This window comes from Dendroctonus ponderosae, unplaced genomic scaffold, assembly GCF_020466585.1.
Source record: "Dendroctonus ponderosae isolate FM_Combo_2020 unplaced genomic scaffold, Dpon_F_20191213v2 Dpon_F_20191213_177, whole genome shotgun sequence".
NCBI lineage: Eukaryota > Metazoa > Arthropoda > Insecta > Coleoptera > Curculionidae > Dendroctonus > Dendroctonus ponderosae.
The window spans coordinates 33,760-56,442 of NW_026017922.1; the positions used below are offsets into that span (position 1 = coordinate 33,760).

Below are 22,683 nucleotides of genomic sequence, written 5' to 3' on the forward strand. Positions count from 1 at the left end.
TTTTTTCAGTTCGTTCATTTACCTACTATTACTGCAATGTAAAATTCCTAATTTAAAAAAAAATGTTTCAGACAAGACAATTGTACATGTGTTTATGTATTTATATTATTACAATTTATAATATTAAATAAAATGTAAATTAATAGATTTCATAGATATTATTTACAACTTAAAACTTGATCTTGTGAAAATTTTAGTGTCCGGAAATTAAATGAGTGTTATTCGGTTATTCCATGCTTGAAATAAAGCCGTAAGTACTTTTGAACGTTTTGCAGGGGAAGAAACATTTAACACTGAAAGTTCGTTTTTCGATATAAGTCAATAGTTTTTTAGATTTTTTCAATTATTGCTTCAGGCAATATAAATGCTTTTATTTATTTCATCATCAACCGCAAATTTCGACATCTACTGCAAATTGAACGCTAAAATATTTAATTTACGTAAGCGCCTACCTATAAGCCATATTCAATATTGAATGACGAATATTTTCTTTTTATATTTTTATAATGTTTAGTTTGAATTTTATTTAATCTGCAAATGTACCTATGCAAATTATATAATAAATACTCGTAAAACTGTATCAAATAATTTTCGCAATGCGTTACAAAGACATAACCAGTTATTAATATCGCTCCCACATAGGAAACTTTTTCTCTGGCATTTCACGGAAACAATATTCCTTCTTAATCTTACTCTATCCTTATAAATTGTTCCCTGTATACTGCGCATTAACAATCACCTACTCAGAATGGAATATCAACGCCCCAGCTATCGATCCAGTTTGGAATACATAGCGATCCAGCATTTTCCCTCTTTCAGTAGTCCGATTTTCTTCGGTTGGAGCGTTTTTCGGTGAATCCAAAAAAATTCAGCCACGCAGTTTTCGTCGGGAAACTCTTTCACACAATTATTCATGAATGGAATATTGAACTATTAATACTTTTCTGGATTACTAGACTATAGTTTGTGTGTTGTGTTCACAAATACAAGACAATTAAGGTAGAATATTTTTTTATAATAAAAAAATATATGTACTTGATATAGAGATAAATGAACCATTTGCAGAAATATCTTTGGATCCCCTTCTATTTAGAAACAGAATAGAATTCTGGAACAAAATAATCTTTTATTCATTAACCCGTCGAGTCGACATTAGTAACCGATTCTAAGCGCATGGGGTTGCAGGAAGCAATCCATTATTAATTCCCAGTTGAAATGTCTATGCAATGTACCGATAGAATGGTATTTTGATTTTTTCAAATTTAAATTTTTACACTATCAACCATATTTATCATATTTTATTATAACGTAATGTTATAGTCATTTCTAAATTTGCACTTCAAATATTGCAAGAAACAGTATGGCAGAATTTGGAACTAAGATGAGAAAATTCGAACAATGAAACATCAAAAGTTTATATTTGTGTGTGAAGTGCGATTGGAACCCTTTATCAATAAATTAATGTGATTAACAGATTTCTCAGTAAAACGGCTTGTAACTAGACTCTACTTTTTGGCTTTTGCTTTACAAATATACGTATCAGTCACTATTTATTTGCATTGTTTTTTTTCTCATTACATATTCATTTCATTCATTCACTCTTCTTTGTTTGATTTTCAGCATTTATCTGCTTTGTTATGTTTATCTCTATTAAGATGCAAAGGAAATACTAGAGGTGTGTATTTTTAAATACTTTGAACTACCGATATCTGTTTCCATTATTATTTTTTGCTTTTCTTTCATTAGGAATAAGTTATTTTTTAGCTGCAAACATTAGGGATTGAAGTGTGAGCAGATTTCGAACTCAGTTGTGTGCTCGTAAATGGTGATTATTTAATTCCCCCAAAAAATAATTTTGAGGAAAGATTTTTTAATTATCGTCTTGATTTTTTTCAATGCAGACATTTTTCTACAAATTATCAATTGAGGTAGAAGTAAACATAATTTCAATTTCTTTGCGTATTGAACATTTTATTTCCTGATTTTCATAATTTTTTCAAATGTCTTTTTAGCTAAAAGCTAACTATATTTACCTATAGGTAAATCGAAAATTGCGAAAAGTATGCGATTTTTGTCGGAATTTTTATAAAATGTTTCAGAGCTATAATTTTACAATTTTAAATTACTTCCTAGTTGCACGCATACTTCCAAGCCCCATAGCGTAACAAAGATGACAAATATAAAATTTATTAAATATGTAGGTATACCTTTTAAAGCACGATTAACTAGAAAGTGTCTAGGTTTTCTAATATCAAAAGTATGTGAAACAACTGTTTTCTTCTCGGCAATGTTCTGAATAAATTGAATATGATATGTAATTATAAACAATAAATTAAATATGAACAATATAATAATTCACAAAATTGTACTACAACTGGAAAATCTATAAACTGTCGTATTGGGTACAAAAAATTCCGGTTTTAACTGCAGTTTAAACTTTTAACGTTGAGTAAAGATTCATGTGCGTTTTATCTATTGTCTGTTACTGTAAAAACTGCGAATAACTGGTAGTTTGTTATTTTATTTTAAGTTCCAAAATCTATAAGTTTTTATCTTCTTTATCTTGTTAGATTCTTCTTGTTTTCTGTAACAGTTATGGCGTTTTCATTTCAGTTTTAATTTATATTTTATATAAATCAGCGAATAATTGAGTTTTCCTAATATTTACTTCTAATTTTGTTTAACCAATTATTATAATTTTTTGAAGTATTAGGTTCAGTTGATTCAGACTCAGGTTTGCACTCATGAATGTTTTCATTATTTCTCCTTTACTCGTTTGTTAAAGACCTTAAGTTTATGTTATTTTGAATGGATCTTTCTATAAGTAGAGTCGAATAATAGAGGCGACAAGTGCGATACTTATTGAATGCAGCAAAAAGGGATTCACAAAAGAGTTAGAGAGAAGTTATCTATATTTTTATTGATAATTTTTTTTAATACAGCCTTTCGATTTTTTAAATATCTTGAATATAATGAAAGTAGCGATAAATCCTATTAATCGAAATTATTAAATTAAATCGAATTAATTAAATATTTCCGACAATGTTTTTGTTCTGTTTAGATTCTGCTGATGAAACTCTGGCTTATTTTGCTGACTTTGCAACATTGAGAAAATATTTAAATTAGGTACAAATATAGCAGGAAATGTTCCAATTGTCCACTTTGAGAGCAAATATTTATGAACGCTTTATCTATTAATAATTTAATCTGTCCATAATACGAAACTCTGCGGGTTTCAAGCTTTTGAATAAATAAAGATTGCATGCTTTGCGAATGTCGGCACTAAATATCCCTTAGGTATTCTAAAACTATAGCACAATAATGACCAGTTTTGGCACGTCTATTTATACAAGACAATCATTGTTAGTTTATAAATACCATTAAGTTAAAATAATTTGTGTTTTTTATGTAAAGCAACAACAACAAGTTAAATATTATTGGAAAGTAACATACATTATACATTGTGGAATTGATATCCAAATATGTCTGTTGATATGCGAGATCATCGTTGATAAGTTGTGCAGCTCAATTTCCATTCTTAACGAGGTCTAGAACGAATGATTCGTTAAAACTGACCCTTTTAAAATCATCCTTGAACTTCCACAAGTCCACGCTATTAATAGTTATCAGTTTGTTGTCCTATTTTTGGATTCAACCTATATAATTTATCAGGGTGAGAACAAAAATACTTTTCGATTTGAATTGGGGGTTCATATATTTTTCATGGCCTGTTCTGTGATATCTGTTTCTGACTGAATTCACGCACATTTTTAATTAAATAACGTAAAAAATTAGTATTTTCTAAATGATCGTTTAGTTAGTTACTGAAACAAAACAGCTTGAACTCAACACTCCCCATAGAAGAAAATGCTTAGTTGAAGGCATAAGATGAGTCAGCGCCCAAACGAAAAACAACTCTTCACTAAAGGTTTTGCGTTTGAAATTTTTACTTACGTGTTTTATTCTATCGCTTTATTTTAAAAAGATGTGCATATTTTCCTTCAGCCAGCGAATTTTTTTCTCTGCTATGTAATATGGAACATTTTTTCTTTCAGTTATATAAAATATATTTATTTAAACTCGAATCAAATAAATACTTATCAACTAACAATGTTTACTAATGGCAGATTTTATTGCTTTTCAGCGATGTCCACTTTTATTTATAATGGGCCATGAACATAAAAGAAAACCTTAAATAAACGGATAATTCTACAAAAGGATGAACCGAGACGATATTCCGACAATATTCAATCCAAGAAGTTCTAGTCGCAATCGCACCCCTAGCGTTTTAGTAACGGAGGAGGGAGTTGCAAATGGTAAGAATGGTAAGAAATTGCAAGTTAATTACTAGTTTCGTTTATATGCGCACTATAACTCATAAGTGAATGATTCAATCTTGGGCAGATTATGATTCATAGAAATAAAGGGGTGTTAATATAATTTGCTCTAAACTAAATAACTTCCTTCTAGCAAAAAATAATAAACTCATGGATAGCACTGCACTGAAAACATAAATATTCTCGACACTTTAAATTAGACAAACAGAAATATAAGTGTATAATAATATGTTGTATCCCTACGTCTGGTACTTAATACCGCTCCTCCTTTTGTGAAAATTAGTTAATATATTTTGCTTTATTCAAATCACGAAACCAAGGTGAACTTCTTGGAAAGTATCTAGGGTAATTTGAAATAGTTTTGGAACAATATTGACCTAAAGGAGGATTGGTTTGCCAGACATTTTGATACTTTTATATTCACTCCTTTGATATACAAATTACTTGACCTGCCGGTTTAACAGATAACCAACATATTTACATACGTTAGGAATATGAAAAGCTCAAGATTTTTAGATACATTTATTACCAATACAAATTATCTATATTTTAGACAGTTACAAATATGAGTTCTTTGGTATCTAAAACATTTCAATCTATCCTGCAATTGATCAGCACTCAAGCACTGTTTGATGTGAGCACAATGGATTTATTGTGAATGTTGCCCCTATAATTTCTTGCCTAAACTATAAATATTATGTGTGTATTTATTAGGTCCTTCATTTACTCACTCAGATTCTGTTGGGAGTCAGCAGGACTCAGTCGAACCTCTTTCGCCTGCAACTCCCCAGCGAACCAGCAATTGTACTGGAAATGCAACAATTCAATCGACTGGTATTGCTGGAAAATTGAAAAGTTGTTCCGCATCAATTTGTTCGAAATCAGCTAGAAAGGTAAATATACTTGAATGTCGATTTATATAAAGTTTTCCACATAACAATTATTTTCTTCATTTAATCCAGAAACCCTTTTTTATTCATTTTATTTTAGGCTTATTTTACTTTAGTTTTTCATGTTCAGTTGAATTGGTCGTAAGCAGGCAACCGTTAGTAGGAAAATCTAAAATTAACTCATTCAAAAATAAATCTGTTTTTCTTATTAATTGTGTATAGCGTGTTCAGGTAGCGTGAATACAATTGCACCGATTTGCGTTTCGATACCGCTAACTCACAAGAAACCCCACTTTTTGTGCGTGATTTAACGTTCCATTTTATTCACATACTTCCAAGGCACGTAAATCTAATTTACGTTGGTTAAATACTAGTGTAAAAAGGACTTTGCTGCCTGCTACTTACTATTTTTATTAGAAATTTATGGATCGAACTTTAAAATTTATGTAGGTATATATGACTAAGTGGCGTATTGACAATTTTTTTCATATTGATAAAGTGAAAAATTGTAAAAACCCATTTTAACTATTGAGTTAAAGAAATACTATAAAATAATACATTTTAATTGAATAAAACTGCAATTAGATTTGAATATAAAAATGAAATTGCCTATTTTTGTACCTCCGACTGAAAACTGAAACATTGTAAATATTTGAACAATTCCATTAAATTTTAGTTTAATTAACAATATTAAAAAAGCAGTTAAAAGTCGCAACAAAAAATTTGACAAAACACTAAAAAATTAACGTTTTGTAATAACAGTTTGTAGTTAATAGTAAATTCTATATTTAAAAGTTTTCGCATAATTAAGAAATATGTCATTTCAATAAAACCTGATTACAAATATTCAATATTAAACACTAAAAATTAGAAAACGACTATTTTATGTTAAAATATTAATGAATCAGCCGAAACATAAAAAGTACACATACATATTCCACATGTATAGGCTTAACCTAAAATGATCATTTACAAAGTGTTGCCGTTTAGAAATTTTTAACGATAGTTTTTCAAATTATTTTGCAAGGCTCTGAACGAGGTAAAGGTAAAGTACTAGGTAAAGGCAAGTTTTAGGCGGGGGAAAAATTATTTGAGTAGTATTGTTTTTTCCATGCATTTTTTTATATAACTTTTTCCCGCACGAAATGCGAATTTCATGAATTTCATTTGACTTGCTTCAAGCAAAATAGTTCAAAATCCTATAGTTTACAACAGTTGAAAAAAAGTATAAATATACATATTCTAGGGAACGAAAGCACTGTATTTTATTATATTTAGTTAAATTCATTCATGTATATAATTCCAGATTTATATTTTTCTCCTCCTATTGCTTCAGATATACTTTGGAATATGGGTAACGGTTTGCGTGACAGCGTCTTGGGTTGGTGCAACACACAGTATAAAGTACTTGTATTTGCGAAGATCCAAAGACGAAGACTATGATGACCCAATTTTAGTACCTCATGATACTACCGATTTAAATATGACTGTGCTTCAAACGAAATACGTTAGTATTTCTACATTGCTCTCAACATTTAAGTAATATTTAGCTCTTAATTCTTAAAATAATTTTCAGGCGGTCTCATTTGAAGCCCCATTTTTCACCACTTGGTTTGTGACGAATTGGACAATGCTGTTCTTTCCTTTATATTTTGTGAGTAGGTTAAGCACCAAACGATGTGAATCAATGTCCGATATTCTCACGGAAAGCATACGAGACTTCCGAGATAAAGGGTTTACTGCAGGTAATACACGCATACAACTTTGCCTTTGAACTGCTAATGTTTAATATATGTATATTTGAAATTTTAGTCAGGTTTATGACCAGATGCAGCTTATTCTGTCTACTCTGGGTGGGCACAAATTACATGTATATTTTATCTTTAAACATCCTTCTGGCCACTGATGTGATGGCTCTTTTTGCTACTAACGTATCGATTGTCTACCTGCTAAGCTGGGTGATTTTACACGAACAATTTGTCGGCATACGTGTAAGTATCTATCGATAAAATCCAATCATTAGCTAATATGTTGTCGACTAGCCCTAGTTAACTCCGTTAAAGAAATAGCGACAAGAATATCTCAAAAACCGGGCAAAAACATTCATGTTAAAACCTACTCAGATTAGTGATTAACAAAGTTTAGCCATTATGAAGCAACACTTTCGGATGTTTTGCAAACATTTTGCAATGGCGGTTTGAGCAACTTTGCACAAAGACTCAAAGAAGAGATCTATTTGTTAGTCAGATTTCGATTTTCGGTGTGAGAAATGTTTAGATGTACACTTGAAACGCGATATAAACAATTTTTTTTATGTAATAATTTTTTTATTTTCTATATTAATTATAATGTTTGTGCATATGGGACTTGACCCTATAATTTTCTTCAACCAGTTAGAGAGCTAATGGAAAAGGGAAAATTGATCGTAAATTTACAAAGTTGAACCAAAAATGCAAAATAAAATCATACATTTTTAGTCACAACAGTCAGTCACAATTAGTTGTTCTATATTCACCATCACATTAACAATTTATATCAATTATTTAAATGAAGGTAACTGAAATATCTGAAACTAAGTTGCAGATACAACTAATGTTCTTGTACCGAATATTCTGTTTCAAAATATCAGATTTCGTCATTTCCAGGAAATTCAGCAAAATGTCAAAAGTAAAACTAATTCACTTATAAGAACAGTTTATAAAATATCAAGTAAGTGTATTGTGAAAAGACAAGAAAACAACGAAAAGGCTGACCACAACAGTTTCAGTTAAACTCAAAATGTTAGATCTAAAGTGAATATCATAGTCTAATCAGAAATAGCGTTTCGATTCAAATATCAGTAAAAAACACACACAACATTCATAATAAGATCAATAACAAAGCACAAATGGATTGTAATGACACTAATTTCATTCGCGTGTTTGTTTTATAAACATTTGTTTGATTTGATTTACTTTAAAATGATTTGAGCATTGAAATTATCAGCAAAAAGGCTACGGGTTTTAGTTTTGCAACGGGTGGTCGGTTAGGGAAAATAATAAATAACATTTTCAGTTTTCCAGTTTTATGCGCTGGAATTGGAATTAATGAGTAATCACTCTAAAGTTTAATAGGAAAATTTAAACATTTCAACCACGCACCACTTAATTTTGCTTCATATTTTATTTACACTTTATAGATAGTGTAAATCTCAACGTTTACTAACCTCTGGCAACCCCAGGATCAGTTTTTGGGTTTCTTTTCACTATCTTACACGATTTCTGATTCGGTAATTAATTGCCAACTAAATTCACGTCTTTTTTACATTTTATGTTCAATTTTATATTATGTAGTAGATAGCAACTACTTATTAAAAAAGATCTTCTACCTATAAGTATTGATAAAAAGTAATAATTTGCAACGTTTATTATTAGCCGATAGAGAATTGAACCGTGCTGAATATCCAACTTGTCCTTTGTCCGTCACAGGAGATCTAAAAAATAATAAAGTTGATAGTTTACTGTTCAACTTTCTTGTACTAAGTCAGTGGCCGAGAGATTTCTATTCTAAACACTTCTTTCAAGGCTTTTTTAAATCGCTTTATTACTTTCTGTAAAAAATTACATAAATGTAAATATCTTTTTCGAATTTGGACCTAAATGTTACAAACTTTTTCAGTGAGTAATTTAAATATTTTATAATTCGTTACGAAATTTCAGTAGCTACATTTCTAATAATTTCTTCAGGATAATAGACGCTGAATAGTAATCTAGTAAAGAGCTTTAGACGTTTTTTTATCGCTTCTTTTTTCAACAAAATTCAAAACATGTACCCATATTAGCTGTAAAACTGTAACAATCTGTAAAAGAAATGCACCACAATAAATCTTTATTTACTGGACCTTTTGGTATAGTATTATTCTTTTCTGTTTTGGAAACTACATTCTTTTTTAGACGTAGCACTTTTAGAACAAGATCATTTAACTACTTTTAGTAAACTTAATCCATTTTAATTTAATTCCGAATATATAAACAAAAGTGTATCATACTTTCTGAAATTATGCTAAACATTTATTCATTGGAATAAAAATATTATTCGTTGATGAAACCGAATCAGTTCATTAGTTTCGTACCTCTAGTAAATCTAATAAATTTTAATTTAATTCCGAATATATAAACAAAAGTATATCATACCTTCTTAAATTATGCTAAAATTATTTATTGGAATAAAAATATTCTTCTTTGATGAAACCGAATCAGTTTATTAGTTTCGTAAATGCAATGCAATGTAATCTAATTAAATAAATTCACTAGTAAATTTTAATATAATTCTGAGTAAATAAACAACAGCATATCATACCTTCGTAAATTATGTTAGATTTTATTTCTTTGTAAAAAAATATTCGTCGTTTATACAAGATACTAATATTTGAATTTGATGCATTTTATAAAAAGGATGATATTGTACCAAATAACCAAATTCGTTATTAAAAAAGGTATAATGATCGACCAACGCTTTGTTTACTGTGGGAAGCTAACATTTGGCATTAATTTACTGTAGATCGGAATCGCTTTTTATAGAATTATTTGAGCATTTGTTTATGAGAATTTATTTTACAGACTTTGCCATTGAATGCACATGTAAATGTTGTTATTAGATGAAACCCGTTTGAAAACATTGAACACTTAATATTGCCATTCCGACAAATTTAAGTGTACTTTAACAATTTTGTATTTTGTAAGCTGATTTTTCGAAATATTAAGTGAGTGATTATTTGTGCACTATCACCTAGTTGGCGTTAGTAACAATTATTATTTGTATTTGCGCTTTATGTTTTAAAATAACTTGGTTTAATAAAAGGCATTTTTAACTAATGCCAATTACTAATTTTTTCGGATAAATGATGTTTAATGTATAATAAAATAAAGATAATTGTTTTCCTGACAAAAACATTCGAAGTTTTAGGACGAATAATGCAAATCCCACAAGATCAAGCTTAAAAGAAAATGTTTTGAATTTTTTTCCCTTGGCTCAGCTCCAACTCATCCTTAAAATCTTAGCGATGATTGAAATAGTTTTATATTGTTTTTTAACAGATAATGGCTGTGATAATATGCGATACTGGTGTCGCTTTACTAGCTTATATGGATGGAATTACAGGAAGTCCAACATTAGCTGGTGTAGTTTTAGCTACCTCAGCTGCAGCTGGTTCAGCTGTCTATAAAGTACTTTTTAAAAAGGTAAATACAACTAGTTTTAGTTGGGACTACTATTATGATAAATCTATTTTCTTTCTGCTCTTAGAGTGAGTTCATAAATGTTCTCTGTCCATTTTCTTATTTATTTTATCAACCCCTATTTCTATTCTTTTAGGTTTGGTTTTGTGTTAACACTTTTCATTCATAAGATCGAGAATTCCTTATGTTATTCTTTCTTGCTTTATATTTTTTTATAGGTTTTTGCATGTTTCATTCATAACATCCATTATTTCCTGTGTTATTCTTTCTTGCTTTCTGTTAGCTTAAAGCATCCTTCATTAATTAGATTTATAATTTTCGACGTTTCATCGACGATGTTTAAAAATGTTAAAGTTAAACTTGATTTCGTTTTTGGAGGTGATTGGAGATGCAACTTACGGTCAAGTTGCTCTTTTCTTCTCCTTAATTGGAATGCTCAATGCGGCTCTTTTATGGCCGGTCAGTTTGGGTCTATTTTTGACTGGACTGGAAACTCTCCATTGGGATAGACTTCCATGGCCGGCGCTGCTAAGTGCAAGCTGCCTATCTCTAGGTGAGAGTTCATCATTCATTATTTATTATTTTTACAGTAAATATCTATATTTTACATTAAAGAATGATTAAAGTTGGAAAATATGACTATATATTATACATTACAGAAAACTGACAAAAGCAATCGCTATTTTTATTTTTTTACATTATATTGGACAAGTTTTTTCATAAATGTTGTGTTTTCAGTTGCCAATTTATTAGGGAACTTCAGTGTTGCCCTAACTTATGACCTTTTTATAACATTGGGACTCATCACTGCTGTGCCCGTTTCTGCGGGTGAGGAAATATGAAATGTAGAATTGCGTTTTTTTTATAAATTAACTGCATTTTCAGCACTGGATGTTGTCTTATACGGAGCTCAATTCGAAGGGATGAAATTGGCAGGGATGATTTTAATAGCAGTGGGTTTTTTCCTGGTAATGTTTCCCGATAACTGGCCGGATTACATTACTCGACTACTCAGGTAGGATTCCACAAAAATGCATTTTTCTTGTAAATAGTATGAAGATTCGATCAAAGTTCATGAAGCACTAAACTCAATAAAGTTCACATTCGTATTTGAAATTTACATCAGTAAGTTCATTTAATCCATTGATATTACTTAGTTAACATTCAATCTTTTACAAGAAAATACATTTACTTTTCACATATTGAATGGGCTTTTAAATTCCATAGTTTTCGCGTGCATTTGAATTCTATAGAAGTCGTGATTCTAAAACTGTTGCGCAATAGGTTTTTTGTTACCAAAAGATACAATATAAACATGTATCTTTGCAGAATTTCAACTCGTATCTTCAACGGAAAGGTCAGTTTTGTAAGCCAGAATTTATCTATTTTTTTTACGTAAAATTCGCCTAATGATTATTCACAACTTCTGCTTCTTACAGCGACTGAAACGTTGAGCGCTTACTATGAGTCACAATTAGCTTCATGATGCACAATATCCATCAACTGCACTGCACAAATTAATATGCTTGCTTAATATCTTTTTTCAAACAGCTCTTATTTAATTCTATTGGCTATGAATAGAGCACTTTTAATAACACTTTGAAGCGTCTAAATGAAAAATTGATTTGCGAGAACTTTAACATGCGAGGATCGACTTTTTGAATAAGATATGTTTTTTTTCGCACAAAAAACGTTAAATCTTTCAACATAATCTGTTTTTAGCTCGATATACTTAGACTTTGGACGTCTTTCCAATTTTTTTTATTCCGTTCAATTAATATTATATATTTTCTCGATTTCCTCAAAATAGGTGTTTGTTTCAATTATGACCTCTTCATTGGACCCAATTTTTTTTACGCCCAGCCATTTCTTCAGGATTGCAAACAGGAAATAGTCGCAAGGGGCTAAATCTGGAGAATATGCTGCTAAAAAACAGAACTTTTTTCGCGAAATACGGCCTTTTTAACTTCAAGTCAACATCGAATCTGTTCAAAAGCTCTGAATAGTATGCGCCGTTTTACTCTTTTCAAAGTAATCGATGTGAATAACGCCGATCCCAAAAACCGTGACCATCAGCTTGTTGAATGAATGATGAATTTAAAGTTACTGAACAGGAAATTTAAAAAGTCACTGACTTATCAAACGACCCTCGTAGTAAATGCTAGTTTGTAATTTTGGTAGTAAATTTGGGTAAGCTGTAAGCTATACAACTATCTTGTTTCAGAAATATCATCATGTTAACGCACAGTGCGAGGTAAGTACCAAATAATATCTTTCGGCATGCAACATTATTGTGTGTGTTGTTATCTATTTTAAATCTCATTTAGTTTGTGTCATTATAGATTTTATTCACACCCATTAGAATCTTCACACACACTCCACACACTGTTCCACAATATATGTCAACTCATTCATCCACATATCATGTGAGTTATTTTCATTTTATTTCGTTTTCTTAAATCTGTTAACTTTTGAATAGGAATTGGCGCAAGAGATGTATTTGGTAGCTTAAAGACTCATGAATCTAATCTGAATCGTTATCAGAATCATGCGACTGTTTTTTTCTGCGAGAGTTCCTTTCGAATTTAGTTAAATATTTCAAAAAACTATTCTCTATAAAAAAAAAACATATAAATTGTTAAATAATCGATGGTCCTGTGATGCTTCGCACACAATGCAAGTGATCTAGTTTGATGATGTATCGTTTACCTTTATTAATATTACCTTATTTATTAGAAGTCGCATAATGTCGCTGTTATTTCATCTGAAAAGAGTGTCTCCAAAAATCTCATTTTCCAAATTTGCGGGTTTCAAATCGCATTACTTCCCGGAATATTCTAATAGACGCTGACCGTGAGGCACGCTGTATATACTAACAATTTTAAGCCGCAATAAAAAACAGCCAGTATACTTCTACACAATTTTTAACACACGCACATATTGAAACTAGGTTCATGTAGATTCTTAGCTAGACTGACATCTTTATTAGCTAGTCGGAGTTATATGCTAAAGTACTCTTTTTCGATTTTTAGTATGCCCGCTCCAAACAGGGGCAAAAAAAGTGATCTTATGTATGTATGTGTAGTTGGCTGTGTCGTTCTGCTGATGTTGTACAAAATAAGATAGAAACGTTTGTAGTTAGACTGTTTTTGATTAATGTTTGTATACTTACTTACATTTGTTAATGTTAGAAGCATTGAATGACTCAAATCAGTTTGAGATCATTTATTTTTGTCTGTTAATATTAGTTAAGCCATTTGTATTCATTTTTAATACCAATTACAAAAAATTAAGTTAAAGAAAATATTGAAAAAAGCAGTATTTCAAAAACGGTTTGTGTCATTCACATATAGCAAAATTTTAATCCCGTGATTTTAAAACTGACCTAAAATACAATTTTGCACGAACGGCTTCCCGACAATAATTTTACTAACACTTTATTTTGTATTTGTCTACTTTTTATTGTTAAATTGATGACGTCCAAATAAAATTCAGTTTGTTTTAACTGTTTTGTTTTACTTTTCACCTTTTTTTCACCACCATTTATTGTAAAAGTGTGAGGAATAATCACACAATTTATCCTCAATGATTCGATTTAAACAAAAGTTAATAGATTTTTTGTTTCGGTTTTGAAGACTCAGATAATATACAGGGATGTTCAAGTATTGGGTTTTTAAATATAAATTCTGTGCTATTATTAGAGGTTAAAATGAACAATATATCTGCATATAGATGCATTATAAGTATACATAAGTTAACAAATGTTAACGTCTGATGATATTTTTCACTCATCCATTTATATTTCTTGTATTTCCATTTTAACATAAGTGAAAATATTTAAAGTCTAAACGGGTTTATCTTTTTCGATTTTTGAGAAATCGGATGTTCTAACATTTTATAAAGATGTGAACATTTTTTGTTATTCTATGAAACTTTGTATGCGTTTAATCTAAATTTCATATTGTTTTTGATATGCTTTCCGAATACTTGAAAGAACAACTTAAATACTTTTGAAAGTAAGATTGATTCCAGCGATATAAATTTGAATATTTGGAAAAGCTTCAAGTTTAGTCTTTGCGTCAGAATTTTTTCGTTAATAAATTATTTGATTTTGTTGCCAAAAAAGTTACCGTAATTTTGAGCGAGATTCAGTAGGCTTTACATCAATTACATTGGGATTTTTCGCACTAATACCCCTCATTATACGCAATTTTAGAACAATACACATCAAATTAATTTGAACACCATTTTACGCAAATAAATTTCCTGATGACTTACATTTATATATAAGTTTTGCATGAGTTTTTCATTTATGTTCGTTGTTTTTAAAATTTGTAAAATCTATGCTGCAAAACACTGAATAAAGTCTTATAATTTTAAAGTGAAAACATGCACTACATAATACGTGAAACAGAACTAAATAAATTTAGTTTCACTTTTATCAGACTCATTTAGTCATTGAGTCTAATTATTTAATTATACTGTTCATGCGAAATAGCTTATTTTTTTTTCAATTGTTGTTTACGCTTTTTACTTTTATTTAAAAAGGTACTTAATAATTCACTTTCTGTGCCAATTGAAAATAGTTGAAAACTGCAGCTTATTTCACTATGTTTGCTTTGTTGTGTACTTATATTTTATTGCTTCACTCAATTTAAGCTTTAATAATTCGAGCTGCATTTTTAAATTAATGTACGGTTCTTAATTTTCAATTCAATTACTGCCAAAATGTGATTTTTTGTTAATTAAATTTTTTAAAAAGCCATGAGGAGGAAAATATTTTCAAGTTCAATAAACAGCAATGGTTGCACATAAAGAATAACTCTAAAAATAGGATGTTTTTACACTTACTTTAAAAAAGCTGATGCCAGATCATCAAAGTACTTTTATAGGTACCGAACTTTACTTGAATCGTCCAAGTGGTAAATTACAGCCACATAAGTGGAGAAAAAAAGCAGAAAAACTGAACAACAAATTTTTGAAGATTCGTTAATCTATAGTAAATAACTCTCTAAATTACAAATGTAAATTTCAAATTTCATTTGAATCCATATAATACAAAAATAAAACAGCAGTTGAAACAATAAGTAATAAACCATGAATCACAGATCCACAAGAGCAACTTTCACGGAACATTCAACTCACCACAAATTAAAAACATGTTTTACCAGTATATTTTACCCAGATTTGTATTAAGGCAAACAAAACATGTGTGAAATGAGATTATACCAACAAAACCGATTTACACCGTACGACTCTATTCCATAGGAAAATTAACATCTTAAACAGAAAGATTAAAGCTATGAGAAACTTTGTGAAATTCACGGTAGGAAGACTTTTTGTATAACAAAAAAATATTTTTACTGCTGCTACAAAAAAAGGCTTTGCACATGTAGATACCATAGCGCACACTTTCCTATACGGCTCAAGCAACTGGCTTAATCACGCATCATCCACACTGAGCCAACACGCAACACTTTTTAGAATCAGACAATCCATAACCATCTGATCATTCTCATTGTCCTTCTTTTCGATCATGCACCAATCACCTTCTAACATTTATTCTGTCTCTGTCCCTTCTTTATCTCTTGTGACTGTGGCTCTATGCGTGTTATTCTGTCACTCGCCGAAGACCATCTTTCTCCAAGCGAGCGGCTCTACCAGCCACCAACTTGCCGACTGAAGAGAGACCAGGTGGAGTCGCAAAGTCTGTCATTCTCAGGCACTAGTGTACACTTTATCTGTGAGTGTTTATGTTGTTTGATTAGATCGCTTTCTCTGTTGTTAAGTCCTTAGTTGTCGTTCGCACTAATGTGAAGGTACGCAAAATTAACTGCTATTAATAAGGTAAATAATCATTTCTTCCGCACGAAGAAACTTTATTAAAATTACAACAGAAGAAACTTATTTAAAGCAGATACAATTTCGTTTGTATGTAGGTAGAAGTGTTTCCCGTTTTTACTTGCGAAACGTTGTTTGCACAGTGGATTCTTCATAGCACATAGCATGGAACAGTAAATGCATGCCATAAAAAATATTTTTTAATTAAGAATGTGCACTTTTTGATGGTGAAAGGTCTAGAATAATTAGAACGAAAATAATGGCTTTTTACTAGTTAGGCTGTTGAACTTTCAAAATTGTTTAAAGCGTTTAAAGGCCATGCAAATCTCATTTGTTCCAAAGCCTCACGCATTTACTTCAAGAATAAATTTTAAAAAATCGGCAGCCTGACAAACTTTATCTAGTTTTTATCCTTCTCGTAAGTATTAATATTGAACAAAAAATCTGAAAAATTCAGACCACATTTTCAAAATGCTTTTACTAATTCACTTAAATACACATTTTCTTTGAATTTTTTTAGATGGAGTAGACGCAATCGTCATGGTAGCCAAGGTATGCAACGCCGGGATATTATAGACTATAGAACTGGATACATCAGATCCCATCTTCGATCTCCTTCTGGACGGGTCAGATGATCCAGTTTTAATAGCCTACTATTTAGTAAAGAGAAGAAAAATTCATTCACATGTCCAGAAATGCTGGGACGATCCAGCTTGCCGGAGAATCTTTTAGATTGCCATATCGGATACGTGTAGCGAGATCCATAGGAAATAATAGTTGTTAACTGATGTTAAATTTGTAGATACTATCTGTTATTAGAGTTTAAATGCACTTGTAATATACATTATATTTGTACCAACTTTCTGTGATTTACTAAAAAATGTTAGTATTTATGCACGATTTTTAATAAATATCATACATTAAAAATCAAACCTAGAGAGTCGAAAACTGTTCAACGAAATCACCGTTACGCAGCCAAATTTTCCCTAACTTTGGAGCTGGATAAATTTTATTGGTTTTCGTTTGAAGCGTTATTGTTGTTTTTTGTTAGTCAATGTATTGACAAAAATTAAGCATAGCAGGCAAACTTTGTACAGCGTGGCAAATACAAAATGCAAATTTCGGAAAGTTAGACACAAAAAGTTTTTAGCATCTTAACAACAAAAGTTTAAAGAAAAGCCAAATAGCCCGAAACTGTTTTTAACTAAGTCCATAACTTTTATTTACGATCTCATTTTCACGATCTTGAGCTCATGTTCAAGCTAAAACTTGCATGGGTTGCATTAAAAATGATCTAAATCAGAATTACAAACTGAAGAAAAATCACATGTTTAATGAGATTTTGAAAAATGAATCCATTAATGATGATAGTGATTTTTCTCGCTTTTAGGCGGCAGTTAAAATTTAGTTCTCCTCTTCAAAGCTGACACTGGACTTAAGCTTTCAAGTGAATCACTTCTGAGAATGCAAGTTACTCATCGTGCTGGCAAAATGTAAAAAAAAGTCTACAAAAGGGCTTAAAAGCAATAGCCACAAAAGCTTAACTCTTCAATACATTAAATTAAATTAAATTAAATTTTTTCTGTCATAAAAGTACATTACCATGTTAACTTGAAAAATTGAAGATTCGAAACCAAATAATCGAAATAATTAAAAACAATATCAAAATAAGGGAGAAGCGTAAACACATCTAAAAATGAAAAAAATATTTCAATTGAATTTTTATTAACACGCTCAAATACGATATTGTACATCAACATAAGTTGAATAAACAAATTACATACAACATAAAAAACAGTTAAATTATAAACCCTTGACTATTATTTAAAATTTGCCGCCCAAACTCTCGAAGATAATTGGTGCAAATCGGAAACAATTGATGCCATCCTCCTAACCTAAGAAAATACCGACTTGTCATTTGGATTGTTTTCAAACTGAGTTTCTTACTGAAAATCCAAATACTTTATTAGAATCTTTCTCGTTAAAAGGAAACCATTTTGTGAAATGTCGAGATTTCTTGTTAATTTACTTATTTATTCTTCGGTGGTTTTACAAGTTTTCTGCCATGAAGAGGGAATTTATACTCGCCAATACGACGAAAACAATTTCGTGGACGAGATAGCAAAAAAACATCATTTTGTGATGTTCTACGCCCCCTGGTAAGTTTCGCCATACAGCCAGTGTTGAAAATTAAAGTTTTGCTTTGTTTCTATGTCAAGGTGCGGTCATTGTCTGAGATTGGCCCCAATATGGGAACAACTGGCCGAAATGTTGAATGAGGATAGCAGCAATATAACAATTGCCAAAGTCGATTGCACAACTGATGCCCAAGTTTGTTCCGACCAAGATATTACTGGGTACCCCACTTTAAAGTTCTTCAAAGTAGGGACAAGTGACAGTGTCAGGTTTAGGGGTACCAGAGATTTGCCCACCCTAACTGACTTTATTAATGAACAGCTCAGACAGGTAGTACAAAAAATTAATACATTGTTTTACCAATAAGGACTTTTTGCACTTAAAAAAGTACATAGTGAGAGAGATACTTATCTTTAAAAGTGTGTTGACTGATAACTACGTGACATCTTTACATCTTTTGTTACATAGATATATTCATAATTGGTCAGAAACGGGCTGATAACATTGTTGTGCTAATATTACTTAAAAATTAAGTAGCAAAGCATGATTAGCGTTTGAAAATTATGTTGCAATAGAATTTTAAAGCTTATAGGGCATAAGTACATCAATGTAGTCGAAGACGAATAAGTCTTTAAAAATCGTTAGTTGAAATTACAATTACCGAAATTTGGACCAAGCTCGTAGACGAAGTACCTATGGACGAATTCTCATAAACATAAATTAATGGTCAAATATAAGTAGAAGTTTAATTATTACGAATGCTTAGTACGCGAAGTATATTTATCTAAGATATTAAAATTTAAAAAATAGTGACTATAATTTAAAAAATAGTTGAATGATTTTTAGAGTCCACATTAAGTAGGTTTGTATGTGAGTGAAGTAAACTAATATATTCCTTCTTTTCGTAAGTCAGCCAGAACTCTATCCGCGATAGCAAATTTCAGCAGGAATACGGCCCCAATTTGTTTAACTGTTTTTTACTTTGCAATTTTCTCGTTTAATTTCTGCCTTGCCGATTGTATGTTACTTATAAAAATATGCGGATATAATTTGTGATCTTGTAAATATTGTAAAATGTTAACCCTTTATGAACGCGAATTAGGTATTTTTACAAATGTTGTATGGTTTTCATAAAAAATGTCAACGCGTCTTCAGCCCTTAAAATATGTGCCTATTATTAGGAATGACGCCAATTTTGAATATCCATATATAGTAGAAAAGTTGTTACGTCTTTGTCCCCATTGTTTTAAAAATTCTAATATGTATACATAAACAATCAAAATATTTTTTTGTAATTTATTATCACTAAAATTTATTCTTTGCGTGCTCCACGCGCTCTCGCAATGAGACGAAAACCAGATTGGGTTCAGAATGATTTGGGAAAAACAGTAAGCGAATCATTTAACAAATTCGCTTTCTGACACTCGTAAAAGCCCAGAACGCGTTTCGGTCTATATAGCGGTCTGAAAGAGATATTTCGGACATTGGCAGTTTATCTCTGGACAGAACGTTATTTGGACGATTTTGCCGATAATAACTAAAGAGGAACATTTTAATATTCAATATTTTAGGAAGATGAACTATCCGCTGGGGTTGTTTCCAGTCAAGAATCTCCGCTCATCGAGTTGAATAAGGACAATTTTGACGCCGTTATTGAGGATGGAAACACATTTATTAAGTTTTATGCTCCGTGGTGCGGACATTGTCAAGTAAGTCAATAAGCATTGTGGTAAGCAAGTAACCGGTAAATGTTAAATTTTATGTGATTTAACGAAATTACTCACACGAATTTATTCAATCGACAATTTCTCGTTAAACAATTACTACTGCACACAGCAATGTTTTCGCATTTATCTGAAGCCTTCTTCATTTTTTTATATATATTTTTTTATTAAATTTTATTGATCTGAGATCTGGATTTGATAGCAACATGTACTTGTAGAAATTGGCTCCTACCTGGTTAGAATTGGCAAAAGCAATGGAACTTAATGAAAAAATTACTATTGCCAAGGTTGACTGTACAGAATTCAGAGACATTTGTTCTACACACGATGTAAAAGGTTATCCGACGCTGTTGTGGTTCGAGGATGGACAAAAGGTAACACCAATGTTTTTATATAAAAGATAAGATATTAAGATAGTCGTGATTCAAATGACATAAGATACGTATTCAATGGAAAATCGCGAAAAAACAAGTTGTTCTTAGAGAAGTTTGCAATTATTTTATACCATTTTTCTGTTGATGCATTTTTCGTCTTAACAACTGTACATTTGATGTTAAACGCGGAAAAAGATTGGCAGCAGAATTCGGGACGAAAACTTTATTTACAGTTCTGTTATGATTTTCAAGATTCTATTCTCTTAAAATAGGCGACAAAGTATAATTGTGAAGATTATAAATCCATGTAAAAATATTGTGGGTTTTTAGAATGGAAAATATACTGGAGACAGATCACTGGTAGATCTTAAAAACTATGTAAATCGAATGATCGGTGGTCAAGTTCCTGAGAAATCCGAACCGGAGCCAACAAAAGTCACCGAAGACAAATTTGTAACAGAGTTAACAGCGAAAAATTTCAGCGATGGTGAATAATTTGGCGTTTTTTTAACTTTTACAGTGTAACTGATAAAATGTAATTTGTTCCAGAAATCGGCATTGGATTAACGTTTGTGGAGTTTTATTCTCCTTCTTGTGGTCATTGTAAGAGATTGGCGCCGACTTGGGAACAGTTGGGGAAGAAGTTCCAAAGTGAAAAAGCAGTCAAAATTGGTAAAATCGATTGTACTACCTCAGTCAATAGGCAATTTTGCAACGAGCAAAAGGTAAGTGTGTGGGCTAAGGAACAAAATCTGGCTGATTCAACTCTTAAATTGCTTTTCGATGGTTGGTTTTAAAGTCGGTTGAAAATAATATGATTATCTTGCACTAACGTTGGTCAGTTATGGCAATATTAGGTATGTTTTTGGTTTCAGATCGAAGGATTTCCAACTCTGTTCCTGTATAAGGACGGACAACAAATAGGAGAGTATAACGGAAATCGTGATATAGAGGATTTGTCCGGTTTTGTCACACGGCATTTATGGCATGAGGAATTGTAGAAATTCATACAAATACTAGTCATTTCATGTTTCTGGATGAAACATAGGTTTTCCCAAGTGAATTAAAAGACGTATCTGTTGAGTGTTTAGAACCTAAAAATAATTTCCCTACTGTTTGGTTGTTTGTCATTGTGGCACTATTTCTAAATACATTTTTATATGCAGAAATACATTTTTATTTTACCGTCTTTAAAGTTACCTATTCATTCCTCCTGAAGCAGATATTTTAAAATCTAAACGTGAAATATACTATCACTATCGTTAGTATCATTTTATGTGAATTGGCCACATATACATTGTTCTGCTAATTTAAATGATCGGTCATATCTAAACGCATTCATAATCCGTGTAAGTTAAAGAGATAGATTGCGAACCTTAAATGATAATTAAAAAGGAAAAGAAATGTTGGATGATGTAATTAATCTTAGTTACTCTAATGGTGTCAAGCCTTTGCTAATATATTAAATTTAATCCTTCCGCAATATTAATCGGTACGCATTGTCAAGCTGATTACTTGAATTACGTTCTTTTTCGTTTTTAACTTGGACTTGGCGTCGAGAAAAAAGTTATTTCAATATTTTTTTCTCTACACAAGTATGAAGTGATTAAAATGTTTTATGCGCTTTTCAAATATAATTCAAAGAAGTGCAGCTACCATTGAAAGACGAAGTGAATTGAAATTCACGCGACAGCTACTACCCGAACTTAATATTACTACTGCTAATCCCGATTCAAAATGTTAATAAAAAGAAGGTCCATTTCGTCACGTATCAGTTTGGCAATCTCCAATTCTATCTTATGTGGTTGATTGATTAAAACGTACAGCATTCTCCGCATCGGTCAAAATAAAAAGCCCACCATAGTCTGACAAAATGCGAAAATAATCCTGTTTCGGACGCATACGACATTTATTTGGAGCACGTGCCACCTCAAGTTCTTGCTGAATGCTGATTAGTTCGATCGCGGATAGGAAATGCCAACGTAAAACAAAACGGTTTTATCGTTACATAATACATTACATGTGGGGTCTTGGATGAACATGAAATGGGCCTTTTATGACATAAAAAAGATCCGATGAACATGAAAGAGTTCCAAAACGGCTGCCTAAATTGAAATCCAATCAATAGAAGGATGTAGTCTATAAGAAAATTGCTGGCGTTTATT

At 31.0% G+C, this 22,683-nt stretch overlaps 2 protein-coding genes and 1 long non-coding RNA gene across 5 annotated transcripts; 2 read left to right on the plus strand and 1 right to left on the minus strand.

The window, feature by feature from the left end:
- Positions 1 to 613: 613 nt before the first annotated feature.
- LOC109543205 (putative thiamine transporter SLC35F3) lies at positions 614 to 17,144 on the plus strand. Of its 2 annotated transcripts, none has more exons than XM_019912790.2 (12): positions 614 to 999; positions 4,145 to 4,325; positions 5,052 to 5,230; positions 6,564 to 6,734; positions 6,804 to 6,972; positions 7,040 to 7,218; positions 10,303 to 10,446; positions 10,822 to 10,996; positions 11,182 to 11,271; positions 11,329 to 11,458; positions 12,668 to 12,697; positions 16,805 to 17,144. In XM_019912790.2, the coding sequence occupies exons 2-12, from the start codon at positions 4,220 to 4,222 to the stop codon at positions 16,917 to 16,919; spliced, it is 1,488 nt and encodes a 495-aa protein (XP_019768349.2). In that variant the 5' UTR covers positions 614 to 999; positions 4,145 to 4,219; the 3' UTR covers positions 16,920 to 17,144. The 2 variants fall into 2 exon arrangements, with proteins under 2 accessions (XP_019768349.2, XP_048519330.1); XM_048663373.1 differs by having other exon boundaries at positions 4,145 to 4,316.
- LOC125503297 lies at positions 4,846 to 13,467 on the minus strand. 2 transcript variants are annotated; one of them, XR_007280735.1, is made up of 2 exons: positions 13,168 to 13,467; positions 4,846 to 5,177 (listed from the first exon to the last, which is right to left on the minus strand). It is a non-coding gene; the product is annotated as an uncharacterized LOC125503297 (long non-coding RNA). The 2 variants fall into 2 exon arrangements; XR_007280734.1 differs by having other exon boundaries at positions 4,846 to 5,222.
- A 1,021-nt stretch (positions 17,145 to 18,165) lies between the features above and the next one.
- LOC109543192 (thioredoxin domain-containing protein 5 homolog) lies at positions 18,166 to 21,687 on the plus strand. Its single transcript, XM_019912772.2, has 7 exons — positions 18,166 to 18,443; positions 18,504 to 18,750; positions 19,992 to 20,129; positions 20,363 to 20,518; positions 20,849 to 21,005; positions 21,068 to 21,243; positions 21,394 to 21,687. The coding sequence occupies exons 1-7, from the start codon at positions 18,289 to 18,291 to the stop codon at positions 21,517 to 21,519; spliced, it is 1,155 nt and encodes a 384-aa protein (XP_019768331.2). The 5' UTR covers positions 18,166 to 18,288; the 3' UTR covers positions 21,520 to 21,687.
- Positions 21,688 to 22,683: the final 996 nt, after the last annotated feature.

Excerpts from the sequence above, each read along its gene's own strand:
- LOC109543205 (XM_019912790.2), top strand. The coding sequence starts at position 4,220 with ATGAACCGAGACGATATTCCGACAATATTCAATCCAAGAAGTTCTAGT. Across the intron at positions 6,735-6,803 it reads CTGTGCTTCAAACGAAATAC|GCGGTCTCATTTGAAGCCCC; the intron begins GTTAGTATTTCT and ends AATAATTTTCAG. Across the intron at positions 11,272-11,328 it reads TGCTGTGCCCGTTTCTGCGG|CACTGGATGTTGTCTTATAC; the intron begins GTGAGGAAATAT and ends CTGCATTTTCAG.
- LOC109543192 (XM_019912772.2), top strand. The coding sequence starts at position 18,289 with ATGTCGAGATTTCTTGTTAATTTACTTATTTATTCTTCGGTGGTTTTA. Across the intron at positions 18,444-18,503 it reads GTGATGTTCTACGCCCCCTG|GTGCGGTCATTGTCTGAGAT; the intron begins GTAAGTTTCGCC and ends TTCTATGTCAAG. Across the intron at positions 20,519-20,848 it reads GGTTCGAGGATGGACAAAAG|AATGGAAAATATACTGGAGA; the intron begins GTAACACCAATG and ends GTGGGTTTTTAG.